This window comes from Anomalospiza imberbis, chromosome 24 (genome assembly GCF_031753505.1).
Source record: "Anomalospiza imberbis isolate Cuckoo-Finch-1a 21T00152 chromosome 24, ASM3175350v1, whole genome shotgun sequence".
NCBI classification, from domain to species: domain Eukaryota; kingdom Metazoa; phylum Chordata; class Aves; order Passeriformes; family Viduidae; genus Anomalospiza; species Anomalospiza imberbis.
In genome coordinates this window covers 7,067,363-7,085,557 of record NC_089704.1, presented here as the reverse complement: position 1 = coordinate 7,085,557, position 18,195 = coordinate 7,067,363, and the positions used below count along the sequence as shown (strand labels likewise).

Sequence of the window (18,195 nt, the reverse complement as noted above, 5' to 3'; positions counted from 1 at the left end):
GCTGTGTCGGAGCTGGCTGCTCGCAGAGCGTTGCCATCAGCTGCTATTGTGCAGGACGGAGGGGCCGGATCTGGGAAAGGCGTGATGCGCCAGACAGGGCCACCACCCACCGGCTGCTCGGGAGGGATCACAACAACAACCCGAGCAAATATTGATGCTATGATCAATGCTGAGATTAGGACTGACTGTCGGAACACACCCAGGTCGCTGTAAAAACATCCAGTGCTGCAGATTTCAATAAAGCCTGCGGATCAGAGGGCAATGGTAAATGATTATTTATAGACTCGCTGCAGAGGCAGGGCAGAGAGGGAGCCCGTTACAGTTTGGATCAATCCCTTCACGTGCCAAGGGCTGGCTGCGATGCGCTGGGCCAGGCTTTGGGAAGATCTCTTTGATTTAAAGGATGGGGCAGCAGAACCTTTCATCCATTTTCAGTCACCCGATTCCTTGCAGGCTTAGTCCCCTTTCAGTTCACTGATTATTTGCACATCTTCCCAGATCCCCCACGTGGTCTCTGGCCTCCCTGACCCCCAAACACCTCTCTGGAGCCCAAGGCTGGCAATGCTGTGATGGAACTGAGCCCTGATCATCCTTTTTGTCCTCCAGATGAGACCTCAGAGGAGCCTCTCTGTGCACTGCAGCAGCTGGGGAACCTGCAAACACAACAGCGGCCTCTGGTAACCCCTCAGCCTGTGCTGTCTCCACGGACTCTTCCCGAGACACGGCCACAGGGACCGTGTTTGCTGCCAGCACAGATGTGATCCTCACTGCATCCCGCCACGGGAGGACACTGAGGAACTGGGCCTTGGAGGAACGTGTCCTTCAGCCTGCAGACCTCAGATCAGCTTTGGCAAGAACAGATGCTAAAAATACATCCTGTCCTTTCCTTCCCTTTTGACTTCCCAAAAGCCAGGCTAAAAATAAGAGCTATTTGCAGGAAAATCCCCTACCACTGAGACTCCTTTTCCCCGTCTCTCTTCCAGGACACAACACTATTGCTGTTAAGTGACCTGTGAGCACATCTTCAAGAGATGAGAAAAATGGCACGCAAGGTTCAGAGCATTAAACAGGCAGCCAGGGCTGGGGTCAAGCATTTCTGGTGATGAGTGAGCTCCCCCTGCCAGCTCCTCAGTCCACTGAGAGATCAGCACTGACCTGCTGAGCACATGGTCCCGACCGAGGGGCTGCAGGAACAACCCTCCTGGCCAGCACCCCCCAGCCTCCACCTCCTTGCTGCTTTCCCACCCCAGCACACCCTGCACACGTGCTCTCCAGCCAGCTCAGCTACACTTCACAGAGTCTAGTTTCCATAAATAAAAATTAAGCAAACACTTAACAAGCGTCATGCATATTAATACCCTCCAGGTGAAGGTTAGCATGAGCTGTGATTGTGGCAAATCCGCATTTGATTAGATTGACTTGAAAACGGGAGATAAACAACCCACAAAACCCTAAAAATTACTATAATTTATTCTTTTGACCTCTACGAGTTCCTCCGTTTTATACAGCTTCAGCCTCCTTCCCTACGCAGGGCACTTCAAAGGAGCAGGTGGTGGCACATGGCAAGTGACTCCGCTCCCCTGGCCTCTTGAATGGCTCCCCACATGTAGACACAGTCTGTACAGCGACTCAGACTGTTTGACTCAGCCTGCCTGTAAAAAGCTCCTTGTGGAAATGAGAGACCTGTTGCAGGTCCCTGTGCTGAGCCTGGAGTGGGACCTCGTGGCTGCTGGAGAAGCAGGAGCCGTGAGGAATGGCAGAGTTGCCTCCTCTCACAAACTGCAGTGTGTTAGCTGTGAGCTGTGGTGCTGCTGGGAAGCCAGCGGGATGAGGCTGGCTTGGGAAGCAGCATTTCCCCCCTGCCAGCCCCCAGATACAAACTCTCCAACAGATCTTTGCCCTTGCAATAACCTTCCTGCAGCCCAGGCAGCTCCTCCTGGGCCCAGGCTCACATCTGGGGGAGTGCAGATGTTTTACGAGACCCCTCACGGGCCGAACAAAGCAGCTCCCAGTTCCTGAGTTTTTCCCAGCACAGCAGTCACTGCTTCCCCCACCCTCTAACCCAAGCCATAAAGGACATTCCAGCTGCAGACAGAGCAACAACAGCGGCGTAACAAACCCCAGCAAAGCAACCGGGGCAGGATCCAAACAGCGGCTGGAAGTTCCCGGTGGGGTCCCTGCTCCACTGCTGAGCACAAGGCGCAGTTGCTGTGGAAGAGGGGCCGTTGTTATTCATTCCTGTCCCGTCTGTGGTGACAGTGTTAATCACAGCAGTCTCTGGGAGAGGGATGCTAATGAAGATGTGATGCGGGCAGCGCCGTCCGCAGCCATTTCTCAATTCATTAGCATCCTGTCACTCCGAGGGGCGACCGCAGAGACCTGTGTTCCCACCTTTCACCAAAACATGACAGGATAATAAAGCAACACTATTTTTACTGGGGGAAAGCCAAGTACATTCCTTAAGCTCAGTGTTTGTTGTGGTGAGTCCTTAAAACTGGGAACAAAACTCCAGCACCCAACCGAGCAACAACAAACTGCCTTGCACCCCTGGCAGGGCAACCAAGGCAGGTCCAGCAGCCCTGGTCCTCAGCTCAAGGTGCTGCTATAGCCACGGCGAGGAGCAGGGAATTGCATGGAGTGAGCCTGAAAACCTGTGTGGGTGTCCCAAGGCAGGACAGAGCCTGGCTGCTGAAAGCTGCTCCCGCAGCGCCGATGCCCTCACACCTGCACAAACTCTTTATTGGGTGGCAAGGATATGGAGAAGGGAACAGGCAGCAATGCACAACAGGAAAAACTCAAATCTCTGCATCTGAGGTCCAGGCTGTGCTCCACCAACCAGACAATTTTCAGTGTCCCCTAATATTTGTGCTCCACACCACAGCAGGTGAATGGTACCTCTTAGGTAGGGCCGATTCATTCCAGCAGCTCCACACAAAGAACAAGCCCATTTCTCTACTGAAATCACACCCCATCCTCAGGAAAGTTGCAGTGTGCTCTGAGCAGCTTTAGGTTAGAAAATACAGTCCTTTGAGCCCTTTGATGGGTGCCTGAGGTAACGTGATAATAGATAAGGCAGGTTTCCATCCTAGCTGTGAGCATCCTGCTCTGCTCTGGGCAGGCTTCCATGCTGTTTCCATCACTGTGACACCCAAACTCAATGCCTCTGCTCTGACCCTGTGTCATTTGTTACCAGCAAATATTCAGATGAGCTGTGAAGCTCATGCAAATATTAAATCTGGGGAGAGACAGTTTTTTGCTGGAATCTGTTCTCTTGACAGTGGCTTCATCATCCTGTTGGGAATAACAGTAGCACAGTGCGAGCCAAGGACAGCAAACAGCTGGCACAAAGCCTTGGAAAATATACCTTGTACCCACCCCCAGAACCACCTGCCTGGCTGATTTGGGATAGAGCCATAAACCCAGTCAGAGGATGCACTTGCAGACACTGGGAAGAAGTCAGCCAGTTTCCAGTCTGGGGCTCGTTTTCACCCTGGGCAGACAGGGAGGGGAATGAGCTGCATCTCCCTCACTGCAGCAGAGACACCCTCCTCTGACAGGATCTCCTGGAGCCTCCGAGGTGCTGCTGCAGTTGGGGGCGTGATGGGGTCCTGTGGAGGGCAGCCCAAGCCTGCTGGAGTAGTAACATGGGCAGGTGAGGAGCTGCATGTCTGCAAGCTAGAGCATTCCAGCTAGGAAAATTAAATTACACTTTGGAAGCCTGTGCTTGCATGGCAGCATCTGCTTTTAGTGAGACGCTCATGAGCAGCAAGTTTGGCAGATGCTGGTGTGACAAAGCAGCCAGGAGGTCCCTGGCCATGTCAGCTTCCTGAACCCAAGAGAAATCCCATTGCCTCCCTTCCCATAACAGCTGAGCAGCAGTCAGTGCTCTGAGGCAGAGTGAGGCGAACACGTGTTGGCAGCACCTGGACAGCACCAGAGACCTCACACTTCTCTGACCGAATTTCACTGCTCTCCCCTGGATCCCTCCTGGCTTCCCTGCCTGCCTCAGCTGCAGCACAGCGTGGCCTGAGCTGTGAGCACGCAGCCTGCACATGCAGCCCCTGCTGCCCGAGCCTCCCCAGGGCTGCCACTGCCTCCTGATGGCAGAGAGCTTCTGTGGGTGAGTGGGGGCAAGTGGCCAGGGTGGGGGATCACCATGGGGAAAGGAGACAGAGTGAGATGCGGAGAAGGCAGGCAGGGAACAGGAGCACATCCACAGCCAGCCCATTTGAAGACACGGCCGTGCCAAGACCCACATGGGGGTCCCATCCTTGTATGGAGCCACCCAGCAAGGACGAGTCTGCAGGAGGCCACCTTCTGAAGCAGCTGACAAGGAAAACGCGTTTGCTGCCCTCCCAGATGAAAGAAAGCGTTCAGTGCACACTCTGACAATACAGACCTCTCCTGATCTGATGCTCACTCCTCTTGAAAACACTCAAAAAAAGAATAATCTTGCTCCCCATCTTCCTCTTGCAGGCTTGCACAAAGGCACCAGCTCTTCTCCATATGTCTTTTTTTTTTTTTTTAAATAAAGACCATGCACTTCCATTTAATTAAAAGTATCTACGTAGGAATGAGATTAATTAATTCTCCTTCTACCCAAGAGCCCTCTCATTGTGTTCACTTAAATGAGGTTTTAAATGTTGTCTCTGTGCCGTATCTGGGCCAGTTGTCTCCAGACAACACTTGGAATGTTCTTCCAGCTCGTGCTGTGCCACCCTGCATCTCGTACAAGGAAATGAAGAGCACAGGGCCAGCCACCCCCTGCTTTGGAGGATGTTCAGAGCAGGGCTCAGGATGCAGGTGGCCCTCTCCAAGGATCAGCTCATCCTCCCTGTCTGTACAGTCCAGACCACAGTCAGCCTCCACACAACTCTGGAAATGCCAGGAGGGAGCTGCCAAAGCTGCACAGCTGGAGCACAGCGGAGGGGAGGCAGCAGCTGGGACAGGAGCTTGTGCCCCACACCAGTGGTGCTAATGATGAGTGAGAAGCACCAAGGAAGCCCCTGCACCCCCTCCAGCACCACCAGCCCCAGCTCCAGCTCCTTTGATGCAAACCAGTAAATCAGCAGTGCGGGAGCTGCTGCTTCCCAACCCCACACTTTCCATAGGCACCCGCCCATTTCCCTGCACAGGTCAAGCACAAAGACACTGAAGGATGACAGCTGACACGAGAACTCAGCTTTGACCAGCCCGAGTAAAAGGAAAGGGAACAAAGAAAACAAACAAGCTCCTCAGCCTCGGAGAGGTCACCTCAAGCAGTGCTGCAAGAATGGCCTTGTCTGTTCTGCCTGAGGAGTGGCACACACACGGCACCCAAATTCCACCTGTGGCAGGGGAGACACCTTGCTGCTACTTGGAGCTGCCCGTGATCGTGGCAGGGGGCCCCGCTCTCCCCTTCCCACATGGCTCCCCCAGGTAAGCCCCGGCAAAGCACCGCGTTTGCACCCCATTTCCCAGAGGCAATTCATGTTTCACACAACTTCCCTATGATAAATCTTTATCTGAGTGCCCATGGCAAGCCTGTGGAGACTTTATTCACTCAGATTAGCTCCACACAGATTAGCTCCTTGTGGCACTCAGCCAGTTCATATGGATTTCTGTTAAATGTTTTGACAGATTTTTCTGACTTTGGGGGAAAACACCCAGAAACCCGAGAGGAATGGAGGGGGAGAAGAGAGTCTTTGCCTGCCCACACTGCAGATAGCGCTGGAGATGTGAAATATTCATTGCCTTTCAACCAGGCAGGGTCAGCAAGCTGGCAAACACTTCTCTACCCCAGGTAACAATCATCTCTTTTCCCCTGGCCCCACCCTGGCAGCAGCTCCTGGGTCTTGCTTCTTTCCTGCACCATCCCATGCTGCCTACCCTGGAGAGGCCAGGACTCCATGGAAGGATGCTGCTCCTTCCTCTGCACCCCGAGGAGGACTGGAGGCTGCAGGTGGATCTTTAAAGCCGATTTGGGATGCCCAGGCAGCACTTGCCTCCTCCCGATTTATATCTCTGCAGCAAATCCAGTAAATTCAGTGGATCGCCTTAACCTTTGCTGTTGTCTCTCCCCTGCAACTCTAATCTTTAATTCATCTCAAATATGAGCAGACTTTCTAGGTAGTAAAGTGGCAATGAGACTGGCAGGTATGTCACCTTTTGGTCACACACGGGCACTGTGGATGCTCTTGGTGCCACCTGCAGCCCCCACCTGTGCAGGACCCTGGTGCTGGACTGGGGCTGGCCTCAGTGAGGATGCAGGAGTTCCAGCTCCTGTGATAGCCCAGTCTCCCCCCGGGACAGCCGGGGCTAGCAGAGAGGAGCACACAGCCTGCCTGAGACAGGGCTGCATCTGCCTGGGGATGGAAATTTCCACCATGCCTTGCACGCACCCGTTGCTCTCTGCCGGGTTTCTCTGCCTGCCATTAGCCTTCAGAGCTCTGATTTGTCGGCCTGTCATTTGGACAAATGTTGACGGGCAGAAACAAGCAGGGCTTTCTTTTCCCCCCCTCCCCTTTTCTCTCTTTTTCCACCTTCCACCCTCTCCACTGCCAGTGAGAACATCAAGGGAAAAGGATGAACAACTGACCCATAAAATAAATACAGGGCTTACAGTTTCTGATAGAGATTAAATATTGTAGGAGTCATGACTAGATAAAAGCCAGTGGAAGGAAAAGCCTCAGACCTCAATAGAGCATTAAATAAAAAGAAAGCAGCACATATACACACACCTAGACACAAGAAGATGTGCTGCAAGATTTATGGGGAGTTTGATAATCTGAACTGGTTTTGCTCCAAGCAGACTCACCTCAGGAGTGCAGCTCACACACAGCCCCGAGGAGATGAGTAGAGGCAGAACGTGGCTCTGCCTCACCCTGCCCATGGGCTGGCAGCCCCTGTCCCCAGTCCCAGAGAGCCCCCAGCAGCACCCCCAGTGCTGGACACGCTGACCAGTCCACATGGACCAAACAGGCAGGGCCACACTGTGGGGGCTCATTAGTGCTGGTAGGTGATGGCAGCTCCTCCGGAGCTCGAGGCTTTGATGGGGACATTTGGTAAGATCTGCCTGTGACCCTGCCAGTCTCAACAGGAGAAGCTGATGCTCCAAGGATTTCCACTGAACACACAAAGGGTCCGAGAACCTCAGCAAACCCTGCTCCCTGCTCCTCATTCCCCTTCGCCTCACTGAAAACTGTCTGCTAAACCCTCCCATGACCCAGCTCCCGAACCTGGAGCTTGCCAGGCCACCTCAGATTTAATTTCCCCTCCCTCAGCTTGCAAAGCTGTGAAGTTTGGGGTTTGCTCTAAAGCAGCCTGCTCACCACAGCTCGAGCAGTGCTCAGGCACAGCTCGGGGCAGGGCTGCTGCCCCTGCGCCTGCAGCGGGTCCCCTCCCCAGGGCCAGCAGCACCATGGGGCTCCAGCCGAGCAATCCGGCAAACACCAGGCAGGGAAAGCGGCAGCACAGTGAGAATTGGAGCTGCTCTCGGCAGCAAATTAGACATTTAAAAACTGAGGAGAGTGAGTGGCAAAGATTAAATGCATTATAGATTTGCTGAGGAGAGGCGAGCGAAGCAAAGGTGGATCATTGACACCCCTCAGGCAACTGGGTGAAGATTTGTTTATGTACTGGTGTGTAATCAAGTAGGAATGAATGCGAGACACGGGGCCTTAATTTTTCATTTGCAATCAAGGCCACGTACACACCTTTTCTTAGTCACAGAAAAACACTGCCACCGTCCCTGTCCCTGCTCAGCAGCATTACCCAGAGAAGGGACAATTACCAGGGATAATCGGGCTGATTGCGGACAGGAGCAGTGGGGGAAGGAATGCTCGGGGCTGCAGGGAAGGGCTGCCTGGCTGGTGGATGTGGGAAGATGCCTGGTTCCCTGCAGGTCCCAGTGACCACTGGAGGATGCTCTGGGCTCTCTCCCCTGGCTTGGAGCAGGCTGTGTGGAAGAAACATGAATGCCCAGAGCAGAGCATGGACAAGGGGCATGTCTGAGGAAGGACAACGTCTGAGCAAGCCGTGCCCCAGTGCGGGACACGGGGCAGCACCTGCCGTCCTGGGAACAGACACAGGGACCAGGTACAGAGAACAGAAAGCTGACCATGGGCACGGAAAACAGTGGAGAGGAGCTGGAACAGAGAAGGGAACAAAGGCGCAGGGTGCAGAAAAGAACATGGAGAGTCACAGGCTGAAGATTACCTTCTCCATCTCATTGAGATTCCCATGCAGGCCCCATTTTGAGGAGCTGCTGCCAACCTGTCGCAGCTGTGGTGCTTGGAGGCAGCGAGGTGCCATCCCCGAGGGAGGCTGAGAGCTGAGAACAGAGGGGAGAGGAGGGCGTCTGATCAATTATTCCCTTTACTCCTGGCAGCCTTCACATCTCCCGCTTGCTCGCTCCGTGCGTGCCTGCTCCGGGCGTGCTCGGCAGGCGAGGTGGTGCCAGTGCCGCTCACCCCGCTTGTTGCAGCCGGGAGGGAGCCTCAGGAATCCCGGGAGGAACGCTGCTGCTGTGGCAGATGCTTAACCTGGGGCATTGAGCCGAGGGCTCAGCAGCCCAGGGATGACACTACACCAAGCACACCCCGCTGCACAGGTGCCACTGCAGCGAGGGATTCCCACTTTTGGGCAGTTTGTTGAGGAAGAGGAGGGGATCCCACTCACCCCGAAGGATGTTGAGAGCCAGCACCTGAGGCTTGGGTCAGCACTAGTACTGTTGGGACACAAAGCAGGAAAATAGGATTTCCAGGATTTCTCTGGGGACAGGGCATAGAACAGCTTAGAGCAACTCTGCCAGCCACCACAGGGAGTGAAATCCAGAGGCAGACACGGGTCTGGCTCACAGCTGTGTCCTAAGACAGAAAGGAGACATCCCAGGGCTGCTGAATCCCTTCACTCTTCCAAAGGGCTCAGGTTCCCCACCTTCTGGGTGCAGGGTGTTCCCCAAACCCCACTCAGGCTGCCCAGTGCCCGAACCCTGCTCCCCTTGGACTGCAGAGCGGAGGGACTGCTGAATGGCATCTCTCCCTACCCTTTCCTATCCACATTCGGCATCCCTGTTCCATCTGTAGGCGTTATTCCTATGCTGCCCACATCACTCCAGGTCTGTGACTTACAGGGCTGCTGCAGTCCTGCAGAACAGGATAAGGAACTGGCGCGGGAGAACACGGCTGGGGGCAGATAGGCAGAGGCACACGGGTTAGAGCTGATACTGATGCAGCTCGGCCCGGGCTGACAGGGAAAACAGATGGAGAGCTCTGCAGCCAGCGCCGCAGTCCCGAGCAGAGCGGGGCCTGTCAGCCCATCACCCCGGGGGACCGGCTCAGGGGACAGGATGAGCCTGAGGAACTGACCTGACACGGGACAGGGAGACATCCTGCGGGGCGCTGATGATGTCCCCAGTCACAGCAGCTCCCGGGCGTCTCTCTCCAGGACAGCCTGTGCTGGGCAGGATTGCCGAGCTCTCATCCTTCTCCTTGCTGCACAGCTGGACCTGAACACAGTTTGCTTATTTAACTCAAGCTCTTTTACTGCACTGAAATTTGCTTATTCAACTAAAGTTTATTTTTTCACATAGTGTTTGTTAGTTTGGCTAAAGCTTATTTTTCTTCCTAAAACCTGTTTGTTTACACAAAGCCTGTTTATTTAACTGAAACTGGAGGAGCTCCTCAGTTTGCAGCCCAGCTGCAGGGGGTGCAGAACTCTGCAGAATCCCCTTCCCTGCCTTTCCCCACAGGACCCTGCCAAGCCCCTGCCCTGCTCAGGTGCACAGGTTTCCAGAGAGACCTCGAAGGGCTGCAGGGAACCTCTAGGGCTGACTCTGGAAGCAGGACAAACCCAGTTTAAACCCTTAGTGGTCAGTAGACTGAAATTCTTTTCCTGGTTACACTAATTCAGATGTAAATTTTTACATCTGAACAGGTGTTGGGGTTTAGATGGAATTCGGGTTTTCCCTTCACTGAAATGACACAACCAGATAAAGCTGCTGGGACACAGCACTGGGGTGTCACACGTGTCCCTGCCCGATAGATGCCACCTGGAGCAGGTGTTATCCCAGGTGGCAGAGCACCAGCCGCTGCCTACAAAATGGGATTGGATCTTCAGAAAAAGCTATTAGCCCCTTGTCAGGACCCTCTGATGAGAACTGACTGGCCAGCACAGATCGATGCTGCCAGCTCAAGCCTCGTCCCTGCTCCCGTGTATTTCAATCACCCAGCCCAGGATCCAGGTACACCTTACCTGATGCAAGTTTAAGTGTCATTTATTGCTAATTACTTCATGTGGCATAAGGTTTGTGGCAACTTCAGCCTGGCAGAACAGGCTGTAATTACACAAGTCAGACTCAGATACCCAGTTAAAACAATTCCTCCCTGTATTTGGTTAAAATAGGAAGAAAATTAATAACTGTATTACTGACCTAATAGAATAATTTTGCAATTAGGTCTAAATGACTCCTGCAACTTGTGAAAATGTGAAATTCAGGGCAAAGACTACATTCTTATTTGAAGTAATGATGATTTTCTTCATTTTCATAAAATCCCGGCAGTGTCCTCAGCTCTGTGTAATGGCCCAGGCTCAGCAGCTGTGGGGTCATGTATGGGGAGCGTGTTTCTGCAGTTAGACACAAGATACAGGGGGTCACTAAATCTTGATGCTCAATTGTTACTCCCTCCAGCTTTCCCCATCCAAGTTCTTTGTATCTCAGTATCTGAGAAGTTAATGCAAAGGGTTTCATCAGGTACCTGATCCTGCATGCTACAGGTACAGTTTCCTGCTACCTACTTGTAATGCCTGTGTAGGGCCAGAAAAGTAAAGGACCAGTGTTTAGATTCAATGGGAAGAAAAGCACCACTAAATAACCTTAAAACCCTGAAAGACGTGGACCCCTGAGAGGATAAATTACAGACACCACAAGTGTGAGACACAATTAGTGCTGGCTTCAGGAGAAAACCATCGTGAGCTGGCATCAGCCACAAACCTCTTCTGCACTGAAATAATTGCAATAGCCATGGAAACCATCAAAGCTGCTCTGCTCATTTCAGGTAAGAAAAGAGCGAGCTGCTTTATTGTCTCTGCCCTATGGTTTTTCCTTCAGCGCCATGATTTTGCTCAGAAAGATGTTATTTGTGACATAACCATGAGATGCCACGAGTGCTCAAGAGCTGGACAGGGGCCTTGGTCCGGCACACGCCCCCAGGGCCAAGCACGCTGCTTCTGCACGGTTGTTCTCGGTGTGATCTCCTCCAAAAGCAATTGTCTTTCTCCTCATCCTTTGTGCAAAACATAAAAGATTAATGATTCTAATTTCAGTGCTGCAGCTGCCTCGCAGCCGGATTTGGGGGGCTGTGGTGGAGGGAAGGCAGGCGGAGGAGCGCGCTGCCGCCGTCGATGGCTGCCCGAGGCTGAGCGGAGCCAAACGGATCCTTCCAGGATCCTTCCAGCAGCACCGGCTGCTGGAGCCGCGTGTCTGGAGGCAAACAGACATCGGGTGTCACACCTTGGAAATGCCAACTGTTCTACAGACAGACGCCAGGAAATCTGGCAGCACCAGGACTGAACGGGAGACAAGAATGGGGTGAAAATCACGTATTTCAACACTTACCTTCCAAGGGAGGATTTAAATATTTGTCTGCTATTAAGAACTTGTGTACTGACTTACCCCAGCTTGGGAAGGTTGGAATATGAGTGTCAGATCAATTTTCTCCAAGGCATTACTCCTCAACGAAAATAATTTAGCAATTATACACAAGAAACGTATGAAATCTGCTCTGTATTATAGGCAGGTTCAATACATCAGATTTAACTCCTTTTGTCCTAGTGCTGAGTGTGACTTGCTCGGTCCCAGCTCCTCCTGCCCATGTTGCTGGTGGATTCTGTAACAGCTGGGATAAAGAGTGCAAAACAAGGTCTAGTTTTGTAACATTAACTTTTTTTTATTAAGAAGACAGATATTTTATAGTACTTCTTTTCCTTTGTAAAAATGGGATACATGAACCAATACAAAATGTGAATGGGAACAGATGGATATGTATTTTCTTACACTGTAACATCTTCCATGGACACCTTAAAACAGAACTGGCCTAAGGGGAAAAAATAAAAAGGCCGGGTAAATAAAGAACAAGGTTGTTTATCATCAGTTCTGCGTTCTTCATTTGTGATCCTCCTTTAAACAAGGTTGTTCTTTCTTCACGCTTCGAAGTCCTAATGATCTAAAGCTGTACAAAGTAATACTCAACAATACATTTCAACAGTGCACTGTATACTGAAGAAAAAATACATAAACCGATATACAACTAAAATTAATAATTTCCTGTTTTTTCTCCTGTTTTTATGCGTGGGTTTTTTTTTTTTTTTTTCCAATGCGTGGGGCCGAAATTTTGCAATCTACCTGAGACGGAAAACACCAATCAAACACATGAACCTGAGACATGTCAACATTGTAAGTCAAAGTTACATTGGTAACACTGCACTACGGTACACTTCCAAACAAATATGGGCTGCTCAAGGCCAGGATGCCCGTCCCGTGCCGCCGCCGCCGGGCCGCGGAGCCCCCGGCTCCTACCTGGCTGCTTCTCACCGCGATGGGGTTTGGCAATGGTGCTGAGGGCTCAGAAAAGAGCTGCGCTCGACAAAAGCTGCTCGGAAAAAAGGGTGTTTCGCGAGGTTCTGCTTGTGAAGAAGGGAAAGACGGAATACTGCTGGGGAACGGGCCCGCTCGCTGCGCCGGGCCGCCCCGCTCCCAAAGGAATCCCACATTGTAATGGTTCTGCCGAAAAACAGCAATTAAAAAACAAACGCACGAAAATGGCCCCCCCCCAACCCCGTAAAAAAATCCCCAAACCTGACACTAAGATTAATGCTTTCCTTAAATAAATCAGATACATTTGCCACATAAACACAATAAAAAAGTATCGCTCGAATTCCATGATTACTCACCAAAAAAAAAAGTCAGCATATATAACTTTATACCGTCTTCCCGCTGCAGTTTGCTACCTGTCGCTTACAATTCCAATTGAGCCAGAGTCTCCTGTGCACCTATGGCTTTAGTGGTCATTAGCATGCTCGTTTCAACACGAATTCCCGCGTTTTACTCAGCAGGCAGAAAAAAAAGGCAGTTTTGTTCATCCAGCTGCTCTCCAGGTCTGGGCTCACACGTCAGAGGGGCTTTACCTGCTGCCTGCATGGCAGAGGATGAGGAGAAGCCCCCACATCTGGGAGGGCTCTGCCTGCCCAGCAAGGACCCTGCTCCTGCATCCCCACGGCCGAGCAGCGCCTCTGCCGAGCTCCAGCCCATTTCCCAGCCGCCACCATCGAAAGCACCTGAAACAGCCACAAAAGGGGGCTTGGGGGGTGTTATCCGAGCCCTGACGGCAACAGGGGAACGGGTCATGGGCACACTGAACTGCAAACTACGCATCTAAAATGTGCTGGTTCTCCTCCGATGAGCTCGAGTTCTGAACGGAAACCGGTGAAGAGAAAAAAGGGGAAACACCTTCAGAGAAACGCACCTACTCCACGGGGTCCCAGCTGGCAACTCCAGAAACAGGAAAGGGGAAACGAAGAGCCACAGAAACCCGAAGGGAACTAACGCACAGAAGCCCCTCTTCTTCCCAGCCTCCCCCCGACCCGAACGAACAGAAATTAAACAAGGCACAGAATCTTCTGCAAATGACTTCACTAAACTAAATCCAAGCTGGACTTGGCCAAAAAAAGAAAACCCAAACGAACTGAGGTGTCGAACAGCAGAGTGTACTTTACGAGGAATATTTTTACACAGCAAATCCCAGACCTTCCCGGCCTCACCGCTCTCCACCCATTTGCTTTTTTTTCCTTAAAAAAAAAAAGACACAAGCTGGTTGCAACTTCCAAGATCACTTTGTCTTTGTAGCGTTTAAATAGGGCCAGTAGTAACCGTCCACAGTTGGACACCTCATGGGAACCAAGGCTGCTCTAGATGAAGTACTCCTTCTTTTCCTCGGAGTTGTTTTGTCCCCCCTCTGCGTTGATGATGGCTGTGTCTGCGTCGGCCGCATCATCTGCTCCTTTGGCTTCGTGAGTGAAGTATGTACCTGCAAGGGAAGTGGAGGCTGTGTGACTCCTGGGGGGTCTTGGTGTGGTGCTGAGGGAGCGATCAACAAAGGAAACGAAAGTGCTGCTGGAGAAACTGGGGGGTGTGTCCCGTCAGACACGACAATACCGCAACTGAGGGGACACACGAGCCTGGCCTTTCATCCTCCAGCTCTGGTCTCTGTCTTACCTTTATGTCTGGCAAAATATCGCCCTAAAATGATGAGCAGGCAAAGCATCGCAAAGACGACGACGGCCACGACGCCACCAACCACGGCATGGTCCACGCTCCGTATGGCCCCTTCCTCACCTGCGCGGGAATCTGTTGAGATCAGAAGAGGAATAAGAACTGGGGACTTACTATGATGCTCTTGGCAGGCTCTGGCTGCAGCTGCTCTCAGGATGGGAAGAGCTGCCCTCAGGCTCTCCAGAGGAGCAGGGGTGAAGCACGGAGCTAACTAGACAGATGAGTTCGGGCAGAGGAGCTTTGTCCGGAGCCGAACTGATCTGGCGGCTCGACTCGCGAGGTGTTTTCCGCTAAAAGCAGCAACACTATGACTACACACGTGGGAGACAGCTGGGAGAGGGGAGGAAGGGCACGTGGAGCTGTTAGTGGGAATCTATTTTGGGAAATTTCTCTATAGTGCTCCCCAAATCTCAGTCTTCCTGGTGGATGGGGCACAGAGAAGAGCAGTACAATACGGGAATATTAATCATTAGCTCTGAGAAACGTCATTAACGAGTGCCCTGTTGAAAACATTTCAACTTCCCAAAACACTCCTTGCCCAAAACCCAACCCACCCAGCATGGAAAATGTGTTTGTAAACATCCTGTGCCCCGACTGAACTGGGCTCCACCATGAACCCCCACCTTTACTGTTCAGTGCAACCCACAAGGACACGGCACTGCTGACCCAAAAGCTAACACCCAGTCCGGGGCCGACAGTAAGCAGTAACTGTACAGTGCCTCCGACTGCTTTACTGCGTTTATTTAACTCCTCACCACACAATTAGTTTCCTTTCAGAAGTGCCTCTCCCTCGGGATGCCGTCACCTGGGAGAGGGATGACTGATGTGGCGGAGGAACAGCTCTGGAATGAACCCCGGATGAGCTATGGCCGTGTAAAATGAATGTATAGCAGTGTAAACAATTTTAATTTAAGAACGCAGCTACATCAACCCTCGCTGCAATCCTAATGGCAACTGAGATTTATAACGCAGTAAAAAACAATTATTCTCCCGCTGATTAATACATTAACATTTTGGAATAGAAGCTAAAGCATTGTCTCTTTTTTTTTAGCGAGTCAAGCGCGACACCTCTATTAAAATGATTTACTGGCCATACCTTACAATTTAAGCACAGCAGCAACAGAAACGGTAAAAATCTTTTAACTTTACATGATTTGTGAAGTCATATGTGAAGGATTTACCATTTAAATCTTTCACTACAAGAAGCACATGGCCCATAAATCTGCCCTGCCTGCGCCTGCCTGGACACCTCGGAGAAATGCGTTTTGCCAGGACGACTGAGAGAGCAAATGCAAGTCAATTTTTAAGAAAGATTTATCTCCGTCTCCCTCCAAAGAACAGAGCAAATCTCCGAAGCCTCCACCTCTAATAATATTTGAAGTTTATCGATCAAGCGTACAGATCCGTGACAGCTAAAGGTAATGGGGCTCTTTTGAGCTGAGACCTGATACAAAGCTTTTGAGCAGCAGCTGGGATTTACGCTTTCTATCGATATTTCCAATTCTGCTCCAAGATTAAGGACTGAGGGACCCAAGTAAATAACTGGGGACCAAGAGCACCATAAAGCGCCTTTTAATTAAAACTATTTAAGAAAAAAAGGCCCTTTCGAGTAACCTCTGAGAGCAGGAGCCCCAGTACAGGCAGGAAGACGCTGGGATGAGCTGGGGTGTGGTGAGGGACTCTGCGGAGACCCTTCCAGCAGCTTGGCTGACAAGGTAAAAACTGCAGCCAAAAAAGATTATTCCCCTGCAAACCAAAAGCACAGCAAAGGGGCACCTTCTGTCTCATCTCCAGTGGGAACAGATCATGCTGTGATCACTTCCCAGCATCTGCTCTGTGGCGAGCAGCTGAACATCCATGCATACTGAGGGAAAGGTGCCCATGGACACTCATGGAGTGCTGAGCTGATTCTGTGCCCAGGCACAGGATCTGCTGCTTGCCCAGGGTGGCAGCTGGGGTAAACCAGTCACACCGGGCATCCTGGGAGCTGCCACTCCGACACAGCCTTCCCACTGCCACTCCAGCTCGGATGATCTGTCCTCTGTGAACCTGCTCTCTGCAAAGCAACTAAACTGGCTCATCTGCTGGGGCAGCTGCTTTAGGCACGCTTCACTCCATTTTTTTCCTATTTTTTTAGAAACTTTGCACCCAGATCCGCTCGGATGCATTTGGAGCAGCCAGCAGCAGCCCAGCCTGGGTGGATGAGTGCCTTGTTGACATCTGGAACAGCTGAGGGGCATAAACATGCTGAGTTACGGCTCTGTAATGTGCTTCCAGCAGGATTTTACATCAAGAGGTATTTTTTCTTCATCATCATAAATTAAGGTTCTGGAAAGATGAAGCCGTGTGTTCGTGCTGGCGGCAGCAGCTTCCACACGGTCCCACCGACCCACTGCCGCGGAGAGGGGGCTGTGCCAGAGCCTTGTGCCTGATACATCCCTCTGGTCTTCCCTCTGCCTGGCATCCTGACAAGAGCAGGGAGTGAGGGTTCCCCTGAGAAGGAACTTTGGCCTAAAGCCTTGCCAGGTTTGCTCAGCAGAGCTCAAGTGTGAGTTCCTCTGCTGAGACGTGCAGAGCCATTTTTCTCAATTGTTCCTCTTAAGGAAGACCCTGCAGGTGCCAGCCCCAAGTTCACGCTGTTATACATGTGGCTAAACACAACTTCAAGCTTACACACGGCCTGAGACATTCCTCCTGCAGCATCTTCTCTCCTTGCCTCCAGCAGCTCATCAAACCCTGCGTGCTCCGGCAGCATGACCCAGCACCAAGAGCTCTGCCTGCAGGCATGGCAAAGCCCAAATCCACTGCCAGCGATTCCGACACTGCTCCCAGCAAACCTGTCTGTGTGCCACCAGCACAGGAACAGCCCCTCCACATCCTGTCCCTCGCTATTTCTTTGGTAATTAACAAAGTGTCAGGTCTATGGAACAAGGAATAATTCCCCAAAGCCAAGGAGAGACTTGACCTTAACAACCGGAATCTGCTTTAAATGCTGTCTCCAATTCACCCAAGCTATTCCCGCCTCCTATCTCTGATTAAACCAGAAATCACAACTTTATTGCTGAAGAGGGAACAGTTGAGATGGCAGGAACTGACAAAATGCCACATTATTTGCTAATCCTAATATGTTATTCTTCCTCAAGATTTGCTTTTCTCAGCACCAATTCAATTACAGATGCTACAAATCCTTCTGACATTTAATTCCCTCTTGTCAGGGCGCAGTAAATGTATACATGCAGAGCTTTCCCATTAGGATGTTAATATATATTGGAGCAAGCTGGATCCTGGCCTCTCCAGCGAATCATCAGGAATTTTCCTATTAGGGTTTGGTTTTGGATTTGCTTGTGAATTTTTGTGGGTGGGGCAGAAGGAAGGAGGGAAGGGCAGGGAAGGAACAGACATCACAACATGTTGTCACCAACATGCCCCCTCAGGGCTACTCTGCAGCTACGGTGCACCTTGGCTGAACCGTTTTTGGGTCGATGCTTTGCTTGGCACCAAAGCACCTTAAAGGAAAACTGCAGCGGTTAATGGTACAATTCACTTGCCAGAGCTGAACTCAAGCAGGAAAAAAAATCAATTAGTCTTTCCAAGTGCTGAGCTGCTCCCCCAAGGGATTGGCATGGCTGTGCCCCACAACAGGGGATGCCAGGCTTTCATGGGATGCAGTACTGGGCCGGTCTGCCCACGGTGCAGATCACTGTACAGCAGCAGGAGTGCTCCAGAGCCTCTTCTAGGGTGGCCAGGAAGAGACTTGGGTAGCTTGAAGTTTATTTTTCCTGATTATTTTTACCAACTGCTCGTGTAATCAACAAAACAGTGATTGCACTGCTGGAATAGCAACCTTGTAGTTTTCCTTTAAACAAAAAGTGTGGCTCAGCAAACAG

At 51.4% G+C, this 18,195-nt stretch overlaps 2 protein-coding genes across 10 annotated transcripts in view; both read right to left on the bottom strand.

The window, feature by feature from the left end:
• The window catches only part of ZPR1 (ZPR1 zinc finger), a 437,500-nt gene that overhangs the window by 70,542 nt on the left and 348,763 nt on the right, over positions 1 to 18,195 (bottom strand). The gene's annotated exons all lie outside the window — the stretch shown is intronic.
• Positions 11,904 to 18,195, bottom strand: part of CADM1 (cell adhesion molecule 1) — a 138,410-nt gene continuing 132,118 nt past the window's right edge. For all 9 annotated transcript variants that reach the window (XM_068172111.1, XM_068172113.1, XM_068172115.1 and 6 more), the window contains 2 exons: positions 14,252 to 14,383; positions 11,904 to 14,063 (listed from right to left, as the gene is read on the bottom strand). In XM_068172111.1, coding sequence (XP_068028212.1) covers positions 13,945 to 14,063; positions 14,252 to 14,383 — 251 coding nt within the window. In that variant the 3' untranslated portion in view covers positions 11,904 to 13,944. The remainder of the gene's footprint in view (positions 14,064 to 14,251; positions 14,384 to 18,195) is intronic.